General features: G+C 42.3%; 1 protein-coding gene across 4 annotated transcripts in view; it reads right to left on the minus strand.

Moving 5' to 3' along the window:
• LOC146691359 (partitioning defective 3 homolog B-like) overlaps window positions 1-21,331 on the minus strand; it is a 217,381-nt gene that overhangs the window by 132,118 nt on the left and 63,932 nt on the right. For all 4 annotated transcript variants that reach the window (XM_085434748.1, XM_085434747.1, XM_085434746.1 and 1 more), the window contains exons 5-7: window positions 15,199-15,266; window positions 5,755-5,838; window positions 3,935-4,060 (exon numbers count right to left, since the gene is read on the minus strand). In XM_085434748.1, the coding sequence (XP_085290874.1) occupies window positions 3,935-4,060; window positions 5,755-5,838; window positions 15,199-15,266 (278 nt within the window). The remainder of the gene's footprint in view (window positions 1-3,934; window positions 4,061-5,754; window positions 5,839-15,198; window positions 15,267-21,331) is intronic.

Genomic DNA, 21,331 nt, shown 5'->3' on the forward strand with positions numbered 1-21,331 from the left:
CTGAAGGGTAGATAACTCAATCAGGAGAAAAATACAAAAAGACACATGGTATAAATATGATTATGAATGACAAAAAATGTCAATTAATTGGTAATTAATATAAATGGGATATCTGATTTTTGCAATAGGATCATTCATCTTAAAAGACTAACTTTCATTTCTAAGACTGGCTGGTGCTGCTCTGACAAGTAAGCAAAGAAAGCTGATGTATAATCAGCTAAACAGGAGTTTAAACTAATGGCAGATTTTATATTTCTGTGTGCAAAGGTTAATTCTGACATAAAGACATTATAACCTAACCTGAAATATAACATCCGCACATTTTACAATGTGCCACTGCTTACTGCTGGCTGTTCTGTGCATCTCTTAATGTTTTTCTCAGGAGTAAGACAGGAGACAACACCGAGCCATGACACCTGTGCAGAAGGCCATCATAATCTCATGATCTATAAAAAAACATCATTTTGCAGGGGATTCGTCTACATCAGATCCCAATAAGTACGTTAGGGGAACGGTTGTGTCAGAAGCTGCAGTACACACCATTATTCTCCTCAGATAACTGACAGAGCAAATCCAGTTTATTAGCATTTTATTGGGTTACACACGTATCGTTTCCCTCCCAGATTACGAGCGCATTATAATGATTAGAAATAACCGTAACCAGACACTATGTTTAGAAAGTCCTGTGTGGAACCTAATAAATCACGTATGGAATTATAATGATTTTTTAACTACTTAAAGATCCACTCAGGTGGGGGAGTTTCCACGTAGAAGACTCAATCGATAAATCAATAAAGAGTCAGCCATCATGGAGTACACTCACTGAAACACCTGCGTTCTTATTTATTTAGTTATCTTACTATGAAAACATCCAATCTGGGACAGCAGTGCTTAGATTGTCACAGCCAGAGGCTCGGTTTATAGAACAATAAAGATCAAAATTAGGAAATTAAAATGTGAACGGCTGACGGGGTTTCCTGGGATCTCATTTCACACCCAGTCGTCTTTCCAGACTTAAGGCCGCCACCTTTATGTCCTGAGTGGGGAGCGTGTGTCACCGTCTCCCACACTGCCGTTGGTCCTGCCCCAAACTGCACAAACACGGTTCATCACTCCTCTGAGAACCGCAGAAAATCGTAAAAGCTGCGACTGATTTCGGTGCCTTTACTCTTTGGTCTTCCAAATACTTCAATCCAAAACAAACATCAGCGTTCTGACATTCTGTGCCTGCAGAAATGTACAACTTCAGTGGATCTCCCACAGTAACATTAAAACACTTCCCACTGGACTTCCCGACACGTCCACGCTAAAGATGTGTTAGTGGGAATGTGTCTATGATATGTTGTCTTCCTGTGCTGGGCTCTGAGGAAATATTATTTTTGCTCTGTTGTTGAAAATTAAAACCACAGTTTGATGTTTTTTTTCTAAAAACATCTGGGAACACCTTTTTTTACGAGCAACATCAGACGCAGCCGTGAGACTGGCTGCTGCTAACATCAGAGAAACCGCTCTGTGCAGCTGTGCTCAGCAGACCAACGTCTCAGAAAGCACAGCACGATGACCACGCCCGGCTCCTTTCTCGTCCCGTCGTTGAGTGAATATCATTGCTGTTACAGGGTCAGTGCTTTGTCCTCCATCACTGCGAGTCTGCTCCTGAGTGCAGGGAGCAAACGTCACTAAATCTGGTGTGAAGAAGCTCAGTTTCCACTGATAAAGTCAGATTTGGCAACAACAGCATGAAAACTTGGACTCCACAGTCACAGCTGATGGTGGGGGTCTCCGTGCTGAGAATGTTTTATTGGAACATCTTGGGCACTAATATCAAATCAATCATGGTACCAATTAAAAGCCTTTATGGATATTTTTGCTGACCACACGGATTTCTTATTGCCGTCTACTAATGGACACTTTCAGCATGTCACAAAGAAGCAGTACTGTCAAACTGGTTACACTGGTTACTGCTAACCATATCTGATATCAGGAGCTCTGCAGCGCAAGTGCTCAGCTGATAAAGCCGCATAATTTCAATATAGACCAACATCTCAAAGGAGGCTTCCAGCATCTTGTTAAATCTGATAACTAATGTGAGAGTAGGGCAGGCCCACACCACGTTAGAGTCCCCCTCTGTGAATACATACATGTGTAATACACATTCACGGCAAACTGACTGAGCATCATATCTGCCAGGATGCAAAATCACAGAGAAAACTCACAGAGACTTCACAGGACATCCAGGAGAGCTGAACATGTCAGTTCACTCATTCAGAGGGAGTATTGTAATATTGAATCATACTAATTATTAAAGTCTCTAATATTAGCAAATATGACCATAAAAGTAGACCTTTGTAGCCCTCATGCCTGCTGGCGGTTCATGGAAATCTATGCTTTTATATTATTATTACAAATGTAAATCCAAAGGCCAACATCTGCACGGTGTACGATACAGGAAGTGAGTGGATGTGTGGGCTAATGGGCGCAGGGCGCCACCACAGGGCAATGGCAGTGGATATGATAGCTGCGTGTGTGTGTGTGTGTGTGTGTGTGTGTGTGTGTGTGTGTGTGTGTGTGTGTGTACACATGTTTAGACATGTTTGTGAGGACAGCAAATTGGCATGCTATTATACTTATGGGGACAAAACACTGGTCCTCACGAGTTTGAAGACATTTTTGAGGCTCAAAATGTGGTTTTAGTGTCAGGATTACAATCGGGTTATGGTTGGGTTTAGGCTGAGGGTTAGGATTAGGTATTCAGTTTTGAAGGTTAGGGTTCAGGTAAGGGGCTAGGGAAAGCATTGTGTCAATGAGATGTCCTCACTAAGATATGAAAACGTGTGTGTGTGTGTGTGTGTGTGTGTGTGTGTGTGTGTGTGTGTGTGTGTGTGTGTGTGTAGACATAGCTTTCAGGGGGATCAGTGGACTTTCTGTGGCCCACTTTTGCAGGATCAAGCTGCATATCACAATATCACACCTGCCATGACGGAACAATACTGAGAGAGCATGTGTGTGTATGTGTGTGTATGTGTGTGTATGTGTGTGTAATACAGTCCATTCAACTTTGTTAATGCAGACTGACGATATATCACATGTAAGATTAAGGGTGTAATACAGGAGAAAAACTGTCCGTGTGTGTGTTTGTGTGTCAGCGAGTGCACAGGGGGCTACACACCTGTCTTTGAACAATAGGTACAAACCTCAGCGGTGATAATCCATTTACCTACAGTACAGCATAAAATACCTCACGCGTAATCTCATTACCACAGTGAACACTGGACAGGAACTGTTGTGTGGACTGAATACACAGTGTAATGTGGTGCAATCAATATAATATCCGCATCTGTGCCTGTAATCTGTGGCAATTGTTTTTACGGGTGTCTTTTATCATTTTAATGCTCTGTAATCACATTACATCTCTAAACACTCGTGTTTATGTAGCCCTGTTCAGGCTTCAGGGGCACCGTGAGCAAACTCCAACATTTGATCTCCAAGGTTGAACAAATCTTTCCTTTATACACACACACACACACACACACACACACACACACACACACACACACACACACACACACACACACAGATTAATCCAGAAGCAGCTAAACATCTGCCAAGTGTTTTTCTGCATTTCTTTGGATTTGCAGTGCTACCTCACAGAAGGTGAGACAGCAGGGGAAGACAGGTTTATACTTTAGTTTAGTTTTTTCACTAACTTGGTAACAATACCACAAATTAATGTAATTTTAATGTATCCAAACCTACTTTTAAAGTTAAGTGCGATTATATTGCTCCATTAACCAAAACTCACAGAAGAAACAGCAGCTCCTAAACGTAAAGCAGTTCTTTCTTGGTCCGTACACAACGTGGACATTAACTGTAACACGATACGCTGTGTTTATTTTATTCTACGGCCGTGCATTTATTCTAATAGAGCTGTACTCACTGGCTGAAGGTCTTGTCCATGAGATCGGTGTCGTTGATTTTCACGATGCACTCGTCTTCCTGAAACAGGCCGTCCTTTCTGGAGCGGCTCTCTTCCTCCACTCCACGGATATACAGACCAAGAGCCCTGACGGAGAACATGCAAGAACAGAGCGAGAGATTAAAGGACGTTTTCCATGCACAGGTTCACAAACGCACAGAACTTCTTGCATGCAGACAGACGAGTCTCCATATGGTTTACTTTACCACAGTTATGGTCATTTTATCTCCAAGCTCCACTGTGGGTTTCTACTATAACTTACAGTCCTGTGAAAAAGAAAGTTTTCACAAGACTCCCTGTGGTCCTGTGAAAACACCCTGACTACTTCCAAAGGAATGAAGAGGGTAACTGATCATCAGCAAGTGTGAGCACCTCTATAAAAACAGAAGTTTGCTGGTCTGGAGCTTTGAAGCACGTGCCAACACGATGCCAGGGAGGAAAGATGTAAGCAATGAGCTTATAGATGCAGCTGCTGCTGCCCACGAGTCTGCCAAGGGTTATAATGTCATTTCCAAATAATTTGATTATTCATCATTCTGCAGTGAGAAGTGGTAGATATTCAAGAAAGATGCTAACGTTCAGAGGGCTGAGCATCCCTGAAAATCCACCCCGAGGTCAGACTGTGCTGTTCTCAGAGACATCGCAAAAAACCCAACAGCTCCATCTCAGACTCGACAGGCCTCAGTTAGCATGTTAAACACGAAAGTTCATCACAGCATAATTAGGAAAAGACAAGTGTGGCGTTTAGAAGGGTCGCCAGGAGAAAGCACGCAACACGCCAGCATGGTTTAGGTTTGCAAAGTTGCAAAGACTCGAGATCAGGCCGAAGAGGAGATGCTTGGCTATATCGCAGCACATCAGTGAAGCACAGCAACGATAACAACTGGAGTTTTATACAGAAACAAATCCTGTTTCTCACAAACAAGTCATAAGATCAGCGTACAATCATGATTTAGTCTGCGCTTGACTGTGATGATGTAGTTTAAATGCATGCTTCTATGTCCGCCTGATTCTGTGCATCGCGGTGCATTACGACTCATCACAGGTGATTCTTCTCTCACTCAGCATTGTGTCTTCTATGAAAATGTGGGATGTGATCCCAAAATCGAAGAGAGCAGCACTGCATGTTGTTTATTTAGTCGCTGCTGCAAAGACTGCCTGCTTACCTCGGCTCCTTGAATGACTTTAAACACAGTAGTAACAATGTCAGGACATCTTAACGTTATCTGTATTAGACGATATAAACACCTTCAAACTTACAAACTGAGAGTGAAATGGTAATATGTAAGAAAATGGCAACAGTTCAGTACTCCGGGTCCTTAACTTGAACAAAATACAGCGTTTGATGATGAAAAATGCTGAAACTAGGTTAAAAGGTAACAAAGAGATGAGTGTGTGAGAAAGGAAAAAACACCGTGGAGCGCATGATGGGGAAAAACAGAGAACGAGGAATTCAAGCAGGAGACTGGTGAGGTCAGGTGAGTCATGAGAACAGTCATAAAAAGTTATCCTGCTCTCCGTGAGGAAATCCCCATCCACTGCCCGACTGTCCCACACCCAAAGTAGAGCCCTGCATAGCTGTGCACTCATGTCTTCCTTTTCTTCTTTTCCCCACTGTGGGAGCATCTCTGGGTGTTTATGTAGTGCAGCGCAGCAAATAACAGGATTATGACGGGATGACTTTAGTATATGCTTTCTATGGTAATCTGACAGTGTCTCTGGGGGTTAAAGTAGAGAATTAGGGTTTAAATAGAAGGATGTGTGTTGTGAGCGCAACTCACCGTCCGCTGAGCGACGAGCAGTAGGGAACCACGTGGATTCCCAGAGGGCTGTCCTCTCCTAGGATCTCCACCATTCTGGTCAGGCTGTGCACACACAGTGAACACACACATACAGAGAGGAAGAAAACAAAATAATACAAGTTCAGTTACTCTGAAAGGAAGGGTAGCTTTGACGTAGCACAGCGACAGGAACAACTGAACTACTTCAGTTGTTGCACGAGACGAGAGAATCAGGAAAGTCCTGAGAGAACAGAAATCAAGATAAAAAGCTTAGATGTGCCTTAAAAAGTATCCAAGGTTAATCATCAGGCATGACACAAAATAAAAGGATTAAATGTTAAATGTGCAGACAGAGAGAAAACAGCAGGGCAGCCCTCACACACATGTGGTACCACCAGAACAAAAACCTGTGCCGGTCTGGGGAGGAAAAGTTTGGAGAAGCGCTATCCAAGATTGAAACGTCATTTTCCATGGATCCGTTCACTGAGCTAAAAATACTTTTTGTCGAGGACTTAATCCATGTCTGCAAACCCAGGCCGCAGAGGAGGCGATGCCAACACTCTAATCAAAGTCAATAAAAGTGCAGATTGCTGCTGTGTGCGCACGCCTGTCACAACTTTTATGTGGCATCCTTCTCTGAGGATTTCTGACTTGCTTTCAGTCTCTCAGTGTCTCTGTCTAGCTTCGATTATTCAAGTATGTATCTGCTTTACATTCTGCCTGTGTTTTAATGCATGTGTGTGCTGAAGTCTTTGTTTGTTTGATTAGTTTATCTATCAGCGCACAGCCATTAATCCTCTCCTGACCTTCTCTCTGCTCCATGCGTGCATGTGTGCGTGTTTTTAGAAGCCAGTTTGTCTGAACTTGGTTTTGTGCTTTTGTTCTGCCCTCCCCTCTCCGTCTCTGACTATCTGTTCGTTTTGTCTCCCTCTCTCTCTAGACCATCCATCCATTCGTAAACCCCCCACCCCCCCATCAACTGATAGCAGTACAGATGCTGATAAACTCCAGAGAGGGTTACTGATGATGCTGGATGGCAACAGGGAAAGATGCAAAGTGTAGAAACAAGTTCTCCCTCTCTCCTTGTCTCAGACACACACACACACACACACACAGAAAGCTAATGCTGCCTCATCGCTACTCAGCAGATTTGAGTTTAATCCAGACAACAGGAAGTGAGACTGGGGAAGAAAGACAGAGGCAAGGACACAGAGTGGTGTTTAAAGATTTAGAGCATGCTCTCAGTGTGTAACCGGAAAACTGACTGGATCACACTGGAAACTGTCATTACACACATACCATTTCTCCATGTGTTGTTGAAGCACACCATTGTGTTGTATGTTAATAAGGAAATGTAAAGTGATGGGGTTGGTGCTACCACAGCTGCTGTCCCAGACCGCGACTGGTCATACCAGAGGTCATGACATGGTCATAAGCTCTGGTATGACCGGTCGTATGACCGTATAATGACATATGATTACATGTGATTAGGGTGACTCCTGGACATTTTTGTGGCTGATCCAAATGAGACAGGCCCATGGAATCAACTGGAAGGATAACATATCCCATCTAAACCAGTCACATCTCTGGATCCTGAAATAAATGCAGTCAGCATTAATGGAGTGTGCCTTTTCAAGCTTACAGTAAAGATTACTTCATGTACAGTTAGAAGAAACAGATCCTGTCTTGACCCGACTGCCACCCTGCGCATCATCCTTGAACAGTCAACTGAGCTGAACTCGAGCGTAAGTCAACTTTGTGGATTATGAAAAGGCTTTGGATGGTGTGCACAGGGAACCTTGTAGTACCAATGAAGTCGGTTAACTTCCTAATGAGTTTAAGATCCAGACTGGGGTGAGACAAGCATGCCTGCTATCACCATTCCCAATCCTGTGAGTGATTGACGGGTTAAAGAAGAAAATCACAGAAGGAAGAAGAAGCGGAGTGAAGTGGACACAGCTGGAACACCTGGATTTCAGTTTTTTTTTACAATTATTTTTGAAGATTTGTCGTTACTATCTTGCAACCACCAGCAAACGCAAGAGAAGACAAGCGCACAAGCAGCTGTACGACTGAACATCCACAAAGATAAAACTGAGATCATGAGAGTAAAGCCAGGACCAAGGACGTTGGAGGACCCCACTGACGGCCTTCACCCAGGAGGGTGTTAGACTTAGTATGGGGAACGGTGCAGGAGTATATGTCATTATGATGACTGAAATTTTGAGCATTAGAGGACAGTTCATCAGCATACGTGCCCCTGCCACTTCATTAGGTACACTTTGAACTGCGTTACACGCGTCAGCCGGTTTGATCATCGTGGCACAGATTTAACGAGGTGCTGGAAACACTGCTCTGAGGTTTTGTGTGCTCAGAGAGGCTCAGAGTAGTTTTTTGATTTAACCATGTCTGCATGCCTGAATGCACTGAGTTGCTGTCATGTGATTGGCTGAGTAGATTTGCGTTGGTGTTATGAATGACAATGTAAAGTTGAGATGTTTTCCTGCATTAGTGATCACAATAATAAACTTAACTTTATTTAAAACAAACACTTACTGAGATTTTTCAGCCTTGGTCACAGAAAGCAACCGATACCGCCCTTCTCACATCACAGAATCAGTCTGAACACGGCATGAAAGGAGAAAGGAAGAGGAAGAGGAAGGAAAAGTAACACTGATGTATAACAGGAGAAAAACAGGGACAAAGGAGAAAAGAAAGTAGCGAGCAACCAAGGTCTAGAAGTAAAATGAAATGAAGGCGGGAGGAGGCACTGAATTAATCAGACAGGGCTAATGAAAAGAATTAATACAAGAGGGAAAATAACATCCACCCCTCCCTCTATCCTTCCTGCTGCTGCGCTTCTGATCTCTAACACTAACTACAACACAGGCACGCACACACAAACACACCGACGCACACAAACACTTCAGATCCATTTGCATTTCCTTTCTCGTTTTTTCTTCTGTGAGATGTTTGACAGGCTGCATCAATGCAAAAAATGAAGTCGGGGTGAAAGGGAGAGACAAAATGGGTGAGACTCGAGAAAGGAGAGAGGGAGCGCGACGAGAGAACAAGAGACAGAAAAAAAAGAGGCAAAAAGCAAAGAGAGGGGAGCGAAAGAGAGATGAAGAGAGCAGGTGTTCCCTTTATCCACCTGCCACTTCACTGATCCTCGCTATGAAAGACAGACACAGAGGAGAAATAACAAAAACAGAGGATGTGCATTACCAAAGCGCTCTCTTCCTCTCTATGCATTCCTCCCTCTCGTCTCATCCCTCTTCTTATTTATTCTGCTCTCTCTCTCCCTCCTTTTTCCCCTCAAAGCCAGTCTTTCAAGCGCAGAGCGCCAGAGTAAATGCAAGGCAGTGAAAATACACAAAAATACTACAGATAAGTGTGAGAAAATACACAAGAACTCAAAGTATAAAATAAATGAGAGCCTTCACAAACAAAAGTAGCAGAGATAGTATTTAATGCATAAGAGCAAAGTGCAATAAACATGAGTTTGTCACAGTAACAACCTCGATCAGATCGAACGTGCTTGGAAAGCAAAGCGACGGCTGCTGAAGAGGTTTCACCTGGATTACCTACACAGACACGTTACCTTTGGGAGGAAAACCCTACAACTGGTGCAGGAGTATGAAGGGAATCAACCTTTATCAGACTTTTTCTGGGTCTATCGATGAGGAGGAATATCAGACGTCTCCTTCATCGTTATTCCTGGTTTGTTTTAAAAGGTCACACTGAAGAATCTCATCTAAAACACGGATGTCTACGCTTCAGGTCATGAACCGCTGCCCTGGCGTTTTCTCGCAAAAACAGAAAGATACAATTTTGAACTCACTGCTGTTTCATAAACACGAGTCCAGGCTCAGAGGAAGCAAAGCAGCCCCAAATCCCGGTTATGTCAGCTGCTCACAGAGCAGTGTGGTGTGGAATAAATACTGGTCATTTTTACACAAACTTCACAAATGTGATCATTTCATTTTCAAAGAGCTTCCTGTGCACACACATGTAAAACGCCTATGAAAGTTCATATATGGTTTAAATAAGCCGCTGCTACATGCTGGATGCTCTTCTGCTGGGGAAACAGCAGACAGACGAACACTAATATTATGCTGATTAATCTCTGAATGTAGATATATTGTACGTGACGTGGAACAACTAGATCCAGGCATCTGTAACTGGTAAGCGTGAGTCTTCTAGTCGAGGCGTGATGAGCTTTTCTGTTTATCTAGGAAAAAAGCGCCTGTTGTCTTTGAGGAAAGGGGACTCCACAGGAAGCTGAGATGTCCCAGTTTTCCTCTAGCAGTTGAATCCAGCCTACAGTTGTTTATCTGCACGAGCACGGATTCAGGAAGACTCTCAAAACGTCACATGCACACACGATGCGATCTGTGCATGTCGAGGAAACTTTGCGCACGCGTATTTAACAAACTGTAAGTGAGCCGAACGAACGTCTCAAATATTTTCAGACACGTGCACGGGAAGCTTTTCAAAAGTGAACAAGTCTGTGAAGCGGAAATTCAGAATATTGTCTGTAGATTATAAATTTTAACTTTAATTATTATAGTTTTAGATGTTCAAATTTCTCTGTATTTGTGGGTGGGCTGAAAAACAGAATATACACACATTTACATTATTTATAAATCTGGGTTTATGCTTGTGAATCATATTAAACGCATTTATAAACCTATGGAGACACATTTACTCTTTCCTGGCATCGTTACATCAAAACCACATTATTCAGGGCTCGTCTAGAGGGAGCAAAGACTTGTGCCCAGATGTTGCAGTTTCAGGATTGGAGACAATCTTTGCAGTACAGCCACTCCGGCCCTGACAGTAGCAATAATAAATAGTAGTACTACATTTTAAATGTAGTTTTCATTTGATTAACTTTGGTTTGATTTGAGCAAACATCTTTCAAAGGTCATTGTAGCTCGTAAAATCCAAGTTTCTTATTTTTTTCTGTTCTTAAAGCTGCATTCTCTGCGAGTTCCACCAGATGGCGATAGCCGGGGTTGCAAAAGAGCTGAAAGGTGAAACGCTGCATGTGTTCGCCCTAATTTAGACCATGGAGCCCTACTCTAAAAAGCATCGCAGCTTTAAAACTGCCTGTGAAGTTAGATTTAAACGTTTTTTAGAGCCTGTTTGGTGCCATCGTGTCTGAGTACAGAGGATGACGACACCACTTACAGCTAATAAGTCGTACATTAGTTTATCCCAGAAAGCTACGTCTGTTCATCTGGACGTTACTTTCATCACTCCAAGTGTTTTCCTCAGTTTTTCTTAGCTGGATGATTCAGGAATGCTTTCAAATACATTACTTTGTGTTCGCTAACTACTGACAGAACCGGTAACTCTTAAGTTGTACTGAAATCATCAGTCGGCACTATTTTATGTAATTTGAATGCTTTTGCAGTAGATAAGCTTTATAAGCAGTGTACCAGGATATTTGGTGTATGGCAGCATAAAGCATTCATAGCGTACTATGAACACAGACAAAGATGTTCCCGTGTGCGCTTCACATTAACTCCTCGACCATTTTGGGCTACAAAGAAAACTGAAATAGTTCCTAAAGGATGAGAAAGATTTTGTAATTTTACAGCCAACATTACAAAGTAACTCCCTGCAGCCTACATGACACCTGGGTGACAGGGTGAGGGTGTAATTTAACCCCCAGTTATATGAAGCTTGTCCTTCTTTTCTCAGTTCACAACATAACAGGTTTCTTACAGTCAGGAATCCCAATATCCTAAAAGAAATATGATATAACTGATACTTAAATGTAGACACGATGGCTTTATATCCAGTTCTTTATCCCTGCATCATTTCCATTTTCCTTATGACTAAGAAGGTCACAACAGCGCGTCATAAAAGGACCCTCGGTAATAAGAATAATCAACGCCGCAATCTCGGTTCAAACTTTTCTCCCCTGAACTGCAGGCAGAGACTAAATAAGCAGATTAGTATCAAAACACCAGCAGAGTAAAATTCACTGGCAACGAATGGAAGTGTTCGGTCCCCAAATACATATTCATACGCTGGTAAAGCAAGGCTAAACCTCTTACTTCCAGTTAGTTTTCTGCACTCGGTGAAGCCTACTTACCTCTTCAGCTCGTATAGCTTCTAAAACACCTCCGATACTCTGCCTGCCTTATTCACAAAGAAACATAATATAGCTGAAATGCTATTTCAATAAACCAATTTACAGTAAATCTGTTTCCCTGTATAAAAAGGACATTTTGATTCAAACGTAATGAGTTTTCTGGTGTGCACGCAGCGCGGTAAAAATTATGATGAGCCATAACCGTATTTATAGGTGTAGCTTCACATTTAAAGGTGCACGAATGCTCGCACGCAAACACACTCCGGGAGGACGACAACACGCACAAAAACACACACGGCGCACAAAACTCATACTCTGTCACAGGGACGCACGTGTTCCTCTAACGTATGCCTCTCTGCTCCAGTATTTATGGCTGCGCTCCTCTCATTTTGGACTTTTTTGCAATTTCAAGGATCGTTTCCCCAGCGACCACGGAAACCATTACATCACGTCTACATTACTCACAGATGAGATGGTTGGTGTGAGAAAAAAACGTTACAGAGAAAATAAAACAAATCTCAGCGGGTGTCTTAAATATTAACTGTTATATTTACTGCGCTGAACGGCAAAGTGTCACAAGAGGTAATCAGACTCAGGTTGTTCCCATTTAGTTTGCCCGTCCATTAATTCAGGAGGCAAAGTTGTGCGTTATAGTAAGTCATGATTTAATGAGGACGCCATAGAAAGGCCGGGAAAAAAAGAGCAGGTACTGCCCACATCTGTCACGGAGGCTGCTTCCGTGTCGTCTACGTGTGTGTGATCTAATTCCTGCGTGTGCACAGCCTTAAAAGCAGAGGCTAAGGTGGCACATTATTCTTCCAACACATTCATAATTCTCCTTTACAGGTTAACTACATGTTGTCCTAACTGAGTGTTAACTGCACTCGGTAATAAACTTTACATTAGCGGAGGTCAGCGCTGCACACGGATCGCTTTGTAACAGCCGCTGACTCATTCACTGTCTTGGTTTTTATATTAGTCAGTCTGTTTGGGTGTGTGGGCACTTTCACGAGCGTTAACAGAAAGACGCGTTTGAATCCGTCTGACACGTTCGGATCGAATCGAGAGAACGAGGAAACGAAGCGCACAGTTACTCGTTTTCATTCGTGCCACGGCAACTAATGGACAAGCCGAGGAGAGTGAAACAGTTCTTTCAGGTAACGGCACGATTATCAGGCAGTTACTGTGGGACTTTGTTAGGCAAAGCAATCTTTTCAACAACGCCATGCAGGATTGTTCTGGAATAGTTGTGGCAGTGAACGCCTCGTCAGCCCACAAGAAGTCTGCGCTGCGACAGAAAGCTCTGAATTTCTCGTATCTGTGACCGTCACTAAATAAATCACACAAAAAATACGTGAAGAAACAGCGAGCTGTGGCAAAATGTAAGTATCACTATCAGTATTCGAGGGATGAATCATCAACCACAACAATGTTGGGCTTTCTTTAAACGTCCTTCATCTCTCAGCCTCAGCTGCCAATTCACAGGAAGTTAGAAAACTAGATAAAGTTGTTTACCTGTTAGATTTTAATCAGAGGACGACATTGTTATGAAACAGGAACTTTAACAGAGAAACAGGCTGGTGCTACAGTTCCACACAGAATCTTCATTTTTGTCGTGAATCTTTTCATTTTAGAACTTTTCCTTTGACTAAGCGGCTAAAATGGCACCAAAGGGTGGCAATGACGTTACTTTTCAGCACGATCCCAAACATGCTGAAACATGCACTAAAAGCATTCCTGGACAGAAACACGTTATCACGGATCGGGCCTCCCAGAGCTCGGAGCTCAACATTATTGAAGCAGTAAAATCAGACGACAGGTTGCCTCAGAGGCTTCACACCATTTACCGACTTACAACTTTGTTAGAATTGTACCAACTCTGGTTTTTCTTACAATCCTTAAACTATTTATGTTTGCACGTTTCAATAAATTGCAGCATCCATTTCCCATTTTCCTACTGAAATATGAATAAATGAGCGGTGGCTCCAGTTTTTCATAAAGACACTCACTGCCATATTCTCTTAGCTGCAATCCCAGTGGTGTAGAACAGCCTGAGCGCAAATATACAACATAATTCAAACTGGGAAGGAGGCTTACTTGCAAATTTGATATAAGGTCAACGAGGACGAGGCTCAGGTAGCCTGTTCTCAGGATATTTCTGTGTTAAAGCTTATGGAACAATGAAATTGCTTTTAAATTGTATTCAGCCAAAAGAGAGAAAACAATGTAGAAAGCTGCAGCTTAGAATCTGCATTTCTTACTGGTGTTCGTCAGGGACAGATGAACCTTCACAAGCTCCCTAAAAGTTTTCTGGGAATCTGACACCGTCTTCCAGAAAATCGATTGGTCACTCTCGACTGATGGGTGTAAGGTAACCTGCCCCAGAGCAAGCCAAGAGTGCAGGGTACGGTATCGTGCTAATCTGCTCCGGTGTAAATGTAAACCATCTCACAGTACAGGCTTCTGTAGAGGGAGGAGCTTAATGCAGGGCTTGACCACAGAAACACACCTGGCTAAAGCCTCACCGTCAGCACTCCTGCACAGATTTGCAGTACTTTACAGATTACTGCGTATGCTGTGGACTGTTTCTCCCTGTGTTATAATGTGGCAGCCTGCCCTCCTCACTACCAAAACAAGCACATGTGCACACATGCCTAAAGGCCCAAAGGAGGCACAGGGCACTGCACACCCTGAACACTTAATTACTGCACTCATTAGTGTTTGCATGTGTGTCTGCCTGTGAAAGTAAAAAAAAAAAAAAGATGCAAGCATGTTTGTAGCTGTTTATTTTCAGCCCATGTGAGTGTGGCGGTCTCTGCGTGACCGTGTGCATTCACTGAGTGTGTTTCTGCGTTTCTGTTTGTGACCCTGACCCTGTTTTGGCAATCTTTTGTAGTGAGCTAATGATGGAGCTTTTTGCACTGCATCTGCGAAGGCCTTGATCTGGATTAGAATACAGCTTTAATGAAGGGAAAGTAGGGCAGAAGTACACACATAAACAGAAGTAAACACAAATGTAGACAAACATGCACACAAACAAGAACTATCCTCAACTGCAGCCTCAGCACCCGGCAGCCATCCAGAGACACACCTGGGCATTAACAGGCTTTTTCTTCTTTTTTCAGTTCAATTCAACTTTATTTACAAAGCACCAAATCAAAACAACAGCAGCCTCCAGTCGCTCCACCACCATCTTTGCTGCTCTCTGCGAGTCATTATTCCATCTCTGCTCCAACCAGCTTCATGACCACACTTCTTTAAAATATATTTTACATGTTTATCAAGGTGAGCAATTAGTTCAGAAGTCAGTCACACACACACAAATACACACTGACCTTCCACTGAAGGGGTGTTTGGCTGGCCGCTCCACCCCTGCTGGCCTCTCCACAGTGGGACCAGCTGCCTGCAGAGAACAGACACAGAGCATGTATACTGTAGACATGTGGACAAATTAAGTAATTACGGTTTAAATAAAAGTGTAATGAGTGACTAAGCCAAGGAAGTTTATGTATTTTGATTTAAACTGTCTAAAATTCAGAGTTTAGAATAAAGAAATGAGTGAAGTGAACAAATAACAATTCATATATGAAGCCGATCCTGTTAGAAGAAGGTAAACGCAAGTGTGAATCACATTTATTATACCATAGTGTAAAGTTTGCATAAAGCCACAGGTCTGTCAGCCAACAGGACTGACCCGACTGCTTCTGCCTGTAAAGCTGTCTCATCATCAGACTGGGAAACGCACCTCGGCAGACCTGGCTGGGCTTCGGTCAGTGCTGGTGGAAAGGAGCTCTCGCAGGAACAGGATCAACTAAACAATGTAACTGGTCGATTTCTCCTCAGAGTAGATGTTTAAACTTCATAATTCATAATCCACAAAATCCCATTTTTTGTGAAGCGTAATACTTTTGGACATTTGGATATATTATCAGTCAGTCTTTAGTGACAGACTTTTCGTTCATTATTTTAATATGTTTTTAGAATTTAGACTTCTAAAACTACTCAAACTACACTTGCAAAGAACTGAAGATTTATTTTTATATGAAATGTTTATTATTATTTGTAAGAATGACCCAAACTCACATATGAATATTGGTGAATATCACAGGGGGACATCAGACCTTGGAGAGCATGCTTGTCTGAGCATATGGAGACAAACACACGCAGGTCAATAAGTCTCTCCGTTAGTGGTAGACACTAATGGACTCATATGACCTTTAACCTCTGACCTCAGTCCCCCCAATACTGCCACATGACCTACTCCACCTGTCAGAGACAGAGAGAGGAATAGATGGAACGAAGAGAGGCTGAGAGGAAGACAAATGAGACCAGGGAGAGGAAGAGCAAGGAAGAGGAAAGTCGGGGCGAGTCACGAAATACACGTAAAGTCAGAGACGACGGGTGACGCGACAAGACGAGGAAGGCAAGGTCACGTTCGCCGCAGAATGACAGATAGCAAACATATGTTTGCGGTTTGGCGGCTCGCAAATCAATTAGTCTGGCCTGGCTGTCGATGCCGTCACGTGAGCTTAATTAGAAACAGGATGACAGGTAACATTAATTATAGTAACCTCCTGTCATAACAGTCACTCGTATATTAACTGCAAAGCCTCTGGTGCTTAATTGTATGTCTCATTTAATAAATGTGTGTAGTAACAGCCTCTCTCACTCTGTGTCTCTTTGGAAGAGCAAAATATTAATTACAAAAGGCCACCAATGTATGTTACTTATCAGAGGCTAATTTAAAACAAGTAAATGAATCTGAACGAATAAATGTTTCTCATTATTCACACTGACACCAGCGCGTTCCTCTGAACACTTCTTCTACTTACAGACACTGAACCTCTTGCAGTTTGGAAACTGGAGTCGCTGCTCTTATTTGAAGGAATTAGCTCACTTTCATGATGATAATCAGGTTTTTTTGAAACATTAACAATAAAAGTTCATTTAGTTTTTAGAGGTTAGAAGTATTAACAAAGCTGCAAATTCAGCAGTGTCAGTAAATCACAGCCCACAGAGGAATTAATAATTATAAGAAAATGTGAGACATTCCCACAAAGACGGACAGTTTAATTGGACGCAAAGTAAAAGTTTATTAAAAATAATGATTGAAAGATCTAAAGCTTGATAAGAAATGAAAGATATATTTATTCAATGACAAAGATTTATTTGAAATATGTTGAGGCCTACTGCAGGGAAAAATGAATATATTAGTCTGTCAGAATTGGACAGCTTAATCAATACTTGGAGCATTAATGGTTCTGCAAAACGTGTAGAATAAAGAAGCAGATTTTCCATTTTGAATCACTGATGGATAATCCTTGAATAACTATGCTTTTAACAAATGGCCTGCAAGCGTTTAGCGTTCATGGTCCAATCTAATAATTGCTAAAAGCGGATAAAAAGAGCAAACTATTAGTGATATTACTAATTATTGAATGACCAATCAGGCTAAGTGTTCCCTGAAAATGCTACCACAGCCGGTATGATAAATTAGTATTAATGCATTCTGTGTCTGCGTGTGCACTTTACGTGTCTTCATCTGTATGAACCTGACAAAGCCAACGCCATCCATCTTCCCTTTGGTAATGTGCAGGAATAAATATGGAGTTGTTTTAATTCTGAACAGCAAAGGAAACAAAAGCACTGAGATATAACATTTAATATTTTTTCTCATTAATTTGTTTTTTTTTTAAAGTTAATTAAACTATTTTTTAATGTTTTTTTCTCTGCTGAAATTTTTAAACTGCAGCAGGTAAAGGAATCAATGAAGCATGAAACACACTACAGCACACACGTGCTGAGTGAAGTGTGTTTTTGGGTGTTAATGTAGTTTTTAGTGCACGTCAGAATCATTTAGTGCAATTAATGAAACCAAGTTCAGCTCAAAACAGAATCATTAATTCAGTACTTCAAAAAAACCCAACACTGATTCAGTTCATCTGGAGGCAACGACTTCAGCAGGAGGAACCTTTCATCATCCAGGTGAGCTCTTCAGTCTCAGCTGACTGCAGGTTTTCCCGGCCGTGTAACAGGCATTGACACACAAACTGCCATAACCACTAATGGCTATGATTACTATTCACAGAGACCTGGGGGTGACTGCAATCACAGCATTGTGAGATAGTATAGATTTACTCTTAGACCCCCTCCTCGGTTCGGTTGACTCCTCGCTCAAACCAGCATTCCTCCCTGTTCACCATGTGGACTGTGTGGGCGTGCAGTCAGCGGAGACAAAGATGTCCACGGATGAGTAATACAGGTTTCTCCCAATGAAAACACTGAGGCTAGATAAACTGAATCAGCTGTCTGGAATTTCCTTTCCCGGATAAGTGGACATGTACCGCTACATCTCAGGAAAAGGTTTAGGAGAGGGGCGTGTTCACCACTGCGCTGCAGCATTTCTTCTTTGAACAGGCCAACTGATGATAAAAGCACAGACACCGACTGGTTTGAACCACAGACTAGCTACAGTGACATCATTATTTGGTTTTTACCGTTAGCATCATTACCATTCCCATCTCGGTTTCCCAAAACCACACGTGACAAGGAGGCTCGGGTCTGACTGTCAGACCTCTCGCTCATTGGCTGATGACTTGTGATAGGCAACACGTTAGCCAACAAGCACATCATGGATAATATGGAGAATATTCAATATGACTGGAAAAAGTGAATGAACCCATAAACTCAGCAGCAAAGTGTTTACAGAGTCCAAGACAGAAGCCAAGACTTCCCAAAGACTTCTACAGGACTAGAAGGGGTTTTTGTTATCGCCACCTGGTGGTCTTCAAACAAAATGCAGGCCTAGCACACAGTGGTCAGCGTCAGGGACATGTCAATGCATACGGACCACGCCCCTAACCACAGCATCCAGGTGGATGAGGACTAAACTATTATTTTCCATCAGGTTGGAAACGTCCTTTTCAAAGCTGTGAAGTTGCTCATGTTAAGACGGAGTCTTTGGAGATGGGCTTGTGTTGCAGCCAGCCTTCAGCAGCCTTCACTTAGAGGCACTGCAGCTGCAGTTTGTGCTGCTATTCCAACACTGGCATCATTTCTCAGCTCTGGTTACTTTGTAAGCTTTATTTGAAAGCCAAATATTTTGCTATTCTTTAACGATTTCAGCTGCTCACCAGTTACTTTCATAATGCTCCAACTGTCTGACTGGAGTAAGCAGCATCTCTTCTGTCTGGATGGCAGCTTATGGAGCTTAGGTTTATGTTATATCATTAGGAAGTAATGATTCCTTTACAAATATGGAAATTCATGATAAAATCTTCATATTATTGTTTATTATTAGCACATTTTTGAAACTATGCATCCACACAGTCTGGTAAACTCCTCCCCAGCTTCACATCTGAAAGACTTTCTCTCTCTGGAACGCCCTTTTTACACCCACTCATGTTTCTCATTAACCCCATTAGCTGTGATTCACTCCACCAGGTGTTATTTTTCTTTGTTTGGGGTTTTTCCTCCACTTGTACAACTTTTCATCATTTTGTTCCCCTTTTTTCATGTTTTGTATGTTTTTCACATCAGTTTTTAGAATGATGCTTTTGAAAAACACGTTTTTCAGTTTCTGTCCAAACACTGTTAATAACACAGTTATAGATGTGTATATGAAAAAATAAATTCAATGACAAACATGCATGAAAGGTGGCACAAAAGACATGATGAGACATGCAGACATGCACACACACAGGTGTAGCATTAAAAATAAGTGCTGCAGTGTCCCTGTGGTATTCTAGACAATAATAAGCACCCCCAGCCCGAGCAACACATTTTTACCAACACGTATCCCTGCCTGTGTGTGTCTGTGTGCTGTAAGCATGACAGACAGTAAGAAAGGGAAAAGAGTGGGGTTTTTTGGTGTACTGTACTCATTTGAGTCTGGCATTTAGAAAGAAAGAGCTGCACCAGTAAATCTTTCCAGGTCAAAATTAAATAAGAGAGGGGACCAAGAGAAGGAGCAAAGACAGAGACAGGAGAAAGACAGAGAATTACTCCAAGAAGAGTACTTTCTTCCCCTCATCGCTCTCACCAAAAGGCCAAGTGACAATTTGAACAATTACCCAGAGCCATTACCTCTATCTGAACCGTGCTGCTTGAGAAGAGACAGATGAGCCAGTGACTGAGCGTGTGCGCGTACGTGTGAGTACGAGCGAATGAATCAAAGAGTGAGGGACGCTGAAAGAGACGAAAAAAGACTGACAGCGACTGAGAAAATAACGTACGAGGAAGAGACAAACAGAAAGAGAATTTCTTCAGAAAACACTCAGCACAGGGCCATTTAGCACTCCAGCACTTACATGGTAGTTACTGCAGCACAGCAGGTAGATGGAGGAAACCCGCGTGGCACCGACGGCTTAAAAAACACAAAGATGTGAAGGAAAAACGTGCAGAAAGAGATATTTCTTTTTACAGCTGTGGTACGGTGGAACGGTTGGACTTAAATCTGATGTAACGGTTTATATTTGCAAACACACAGACAGATATGTGTTGGTCCTCCTGACCCGCTGACACATGGACTACATCTATTCTTGTGTTTTAAAATCTCTGCTGTACAATTATCCAACCCTGTAAAAAGAACAGCTCAAAGACAACATTAAAAGCAGAAAATTACCATGACATTCACGCCCATGATGAGTGTACGTATATGTGGATCAGTATGATCCGGGTATGATTTTGGTCCGGGTATGACTCTTTTAACGTAACACAATGTAGTTATTAAAGACGATGAACATTAATTCACAGTAATAGGAGTAATATAAGTTGAAAACTACAGTTCTGAGATTTTATGTGTGAAATAAGGGAAGCCTGAGGAGCTGATGTGGTCAACCAATATATAAGCACCTCAATGCCTGCTGCATTACTGACATCCTGTAATATTTCATATCAGTAGCTGCACGAGTGACAGCAGCTTAGTTGTACGGAGTGGAAATTGAGTTTAGAATAACACAATCTGTGGCCCTAAACTCCTTACCTTATTTCTCCAGGAAAGATCAATGTTATTAGCAATAAGGTGCGTAATATTTATTATGGAGTCTACTATGAGTGCCAAGCTGTGGGTTACTGGTCTATTTCTCATCTCACTTGTGTGAAGTCAGTGTAACAAAACTCAACAACTACCAACAAGACATGAGACAACAGGTGCAACCAGGTGCCGTTGAACTCTGCAGGACAAATGCATGTGGCACAGTCACAAACATGTTAGGTCATCCTCAGCAACAACGAGCATGGAGACTGACCACCTCTGAGGACCAACCACAGTCCCCTAAAGCACTAAACCCTGCAAACAGAGAGGTCTGTGGGGAAAACAGCGTGATTAAGAAAGGGTGTTTGTCCAGTCAGGAATCTCAAGGGCTCAAGGATCACTACTCAGGAGTCTAATCAAGCACGGGCTTCCTTTAACCAGCGGACTGGAGGGACTTTCTGAGTAAATAAAGCCACAACAACATGTCAGGACTG

Source organism: Copadichromis virginalis, linkage group LG16, assembly GCF_057382275.1.
Source record: "Copadichromis virginalis isolate Kocher_CV1m ecotype Utaka linkage group LG16, C_Virginalis_male_GT1.1, whole genome shotgun sequence".
In the NCBI taxonomy this organism is placed as follows: domain Eukaryota; kingdom Metazoa; phylum Chordata; class Actinopteri; order Cichliformes; family Cichlidae; genus Copadichromis; species Copadichromis virginalis.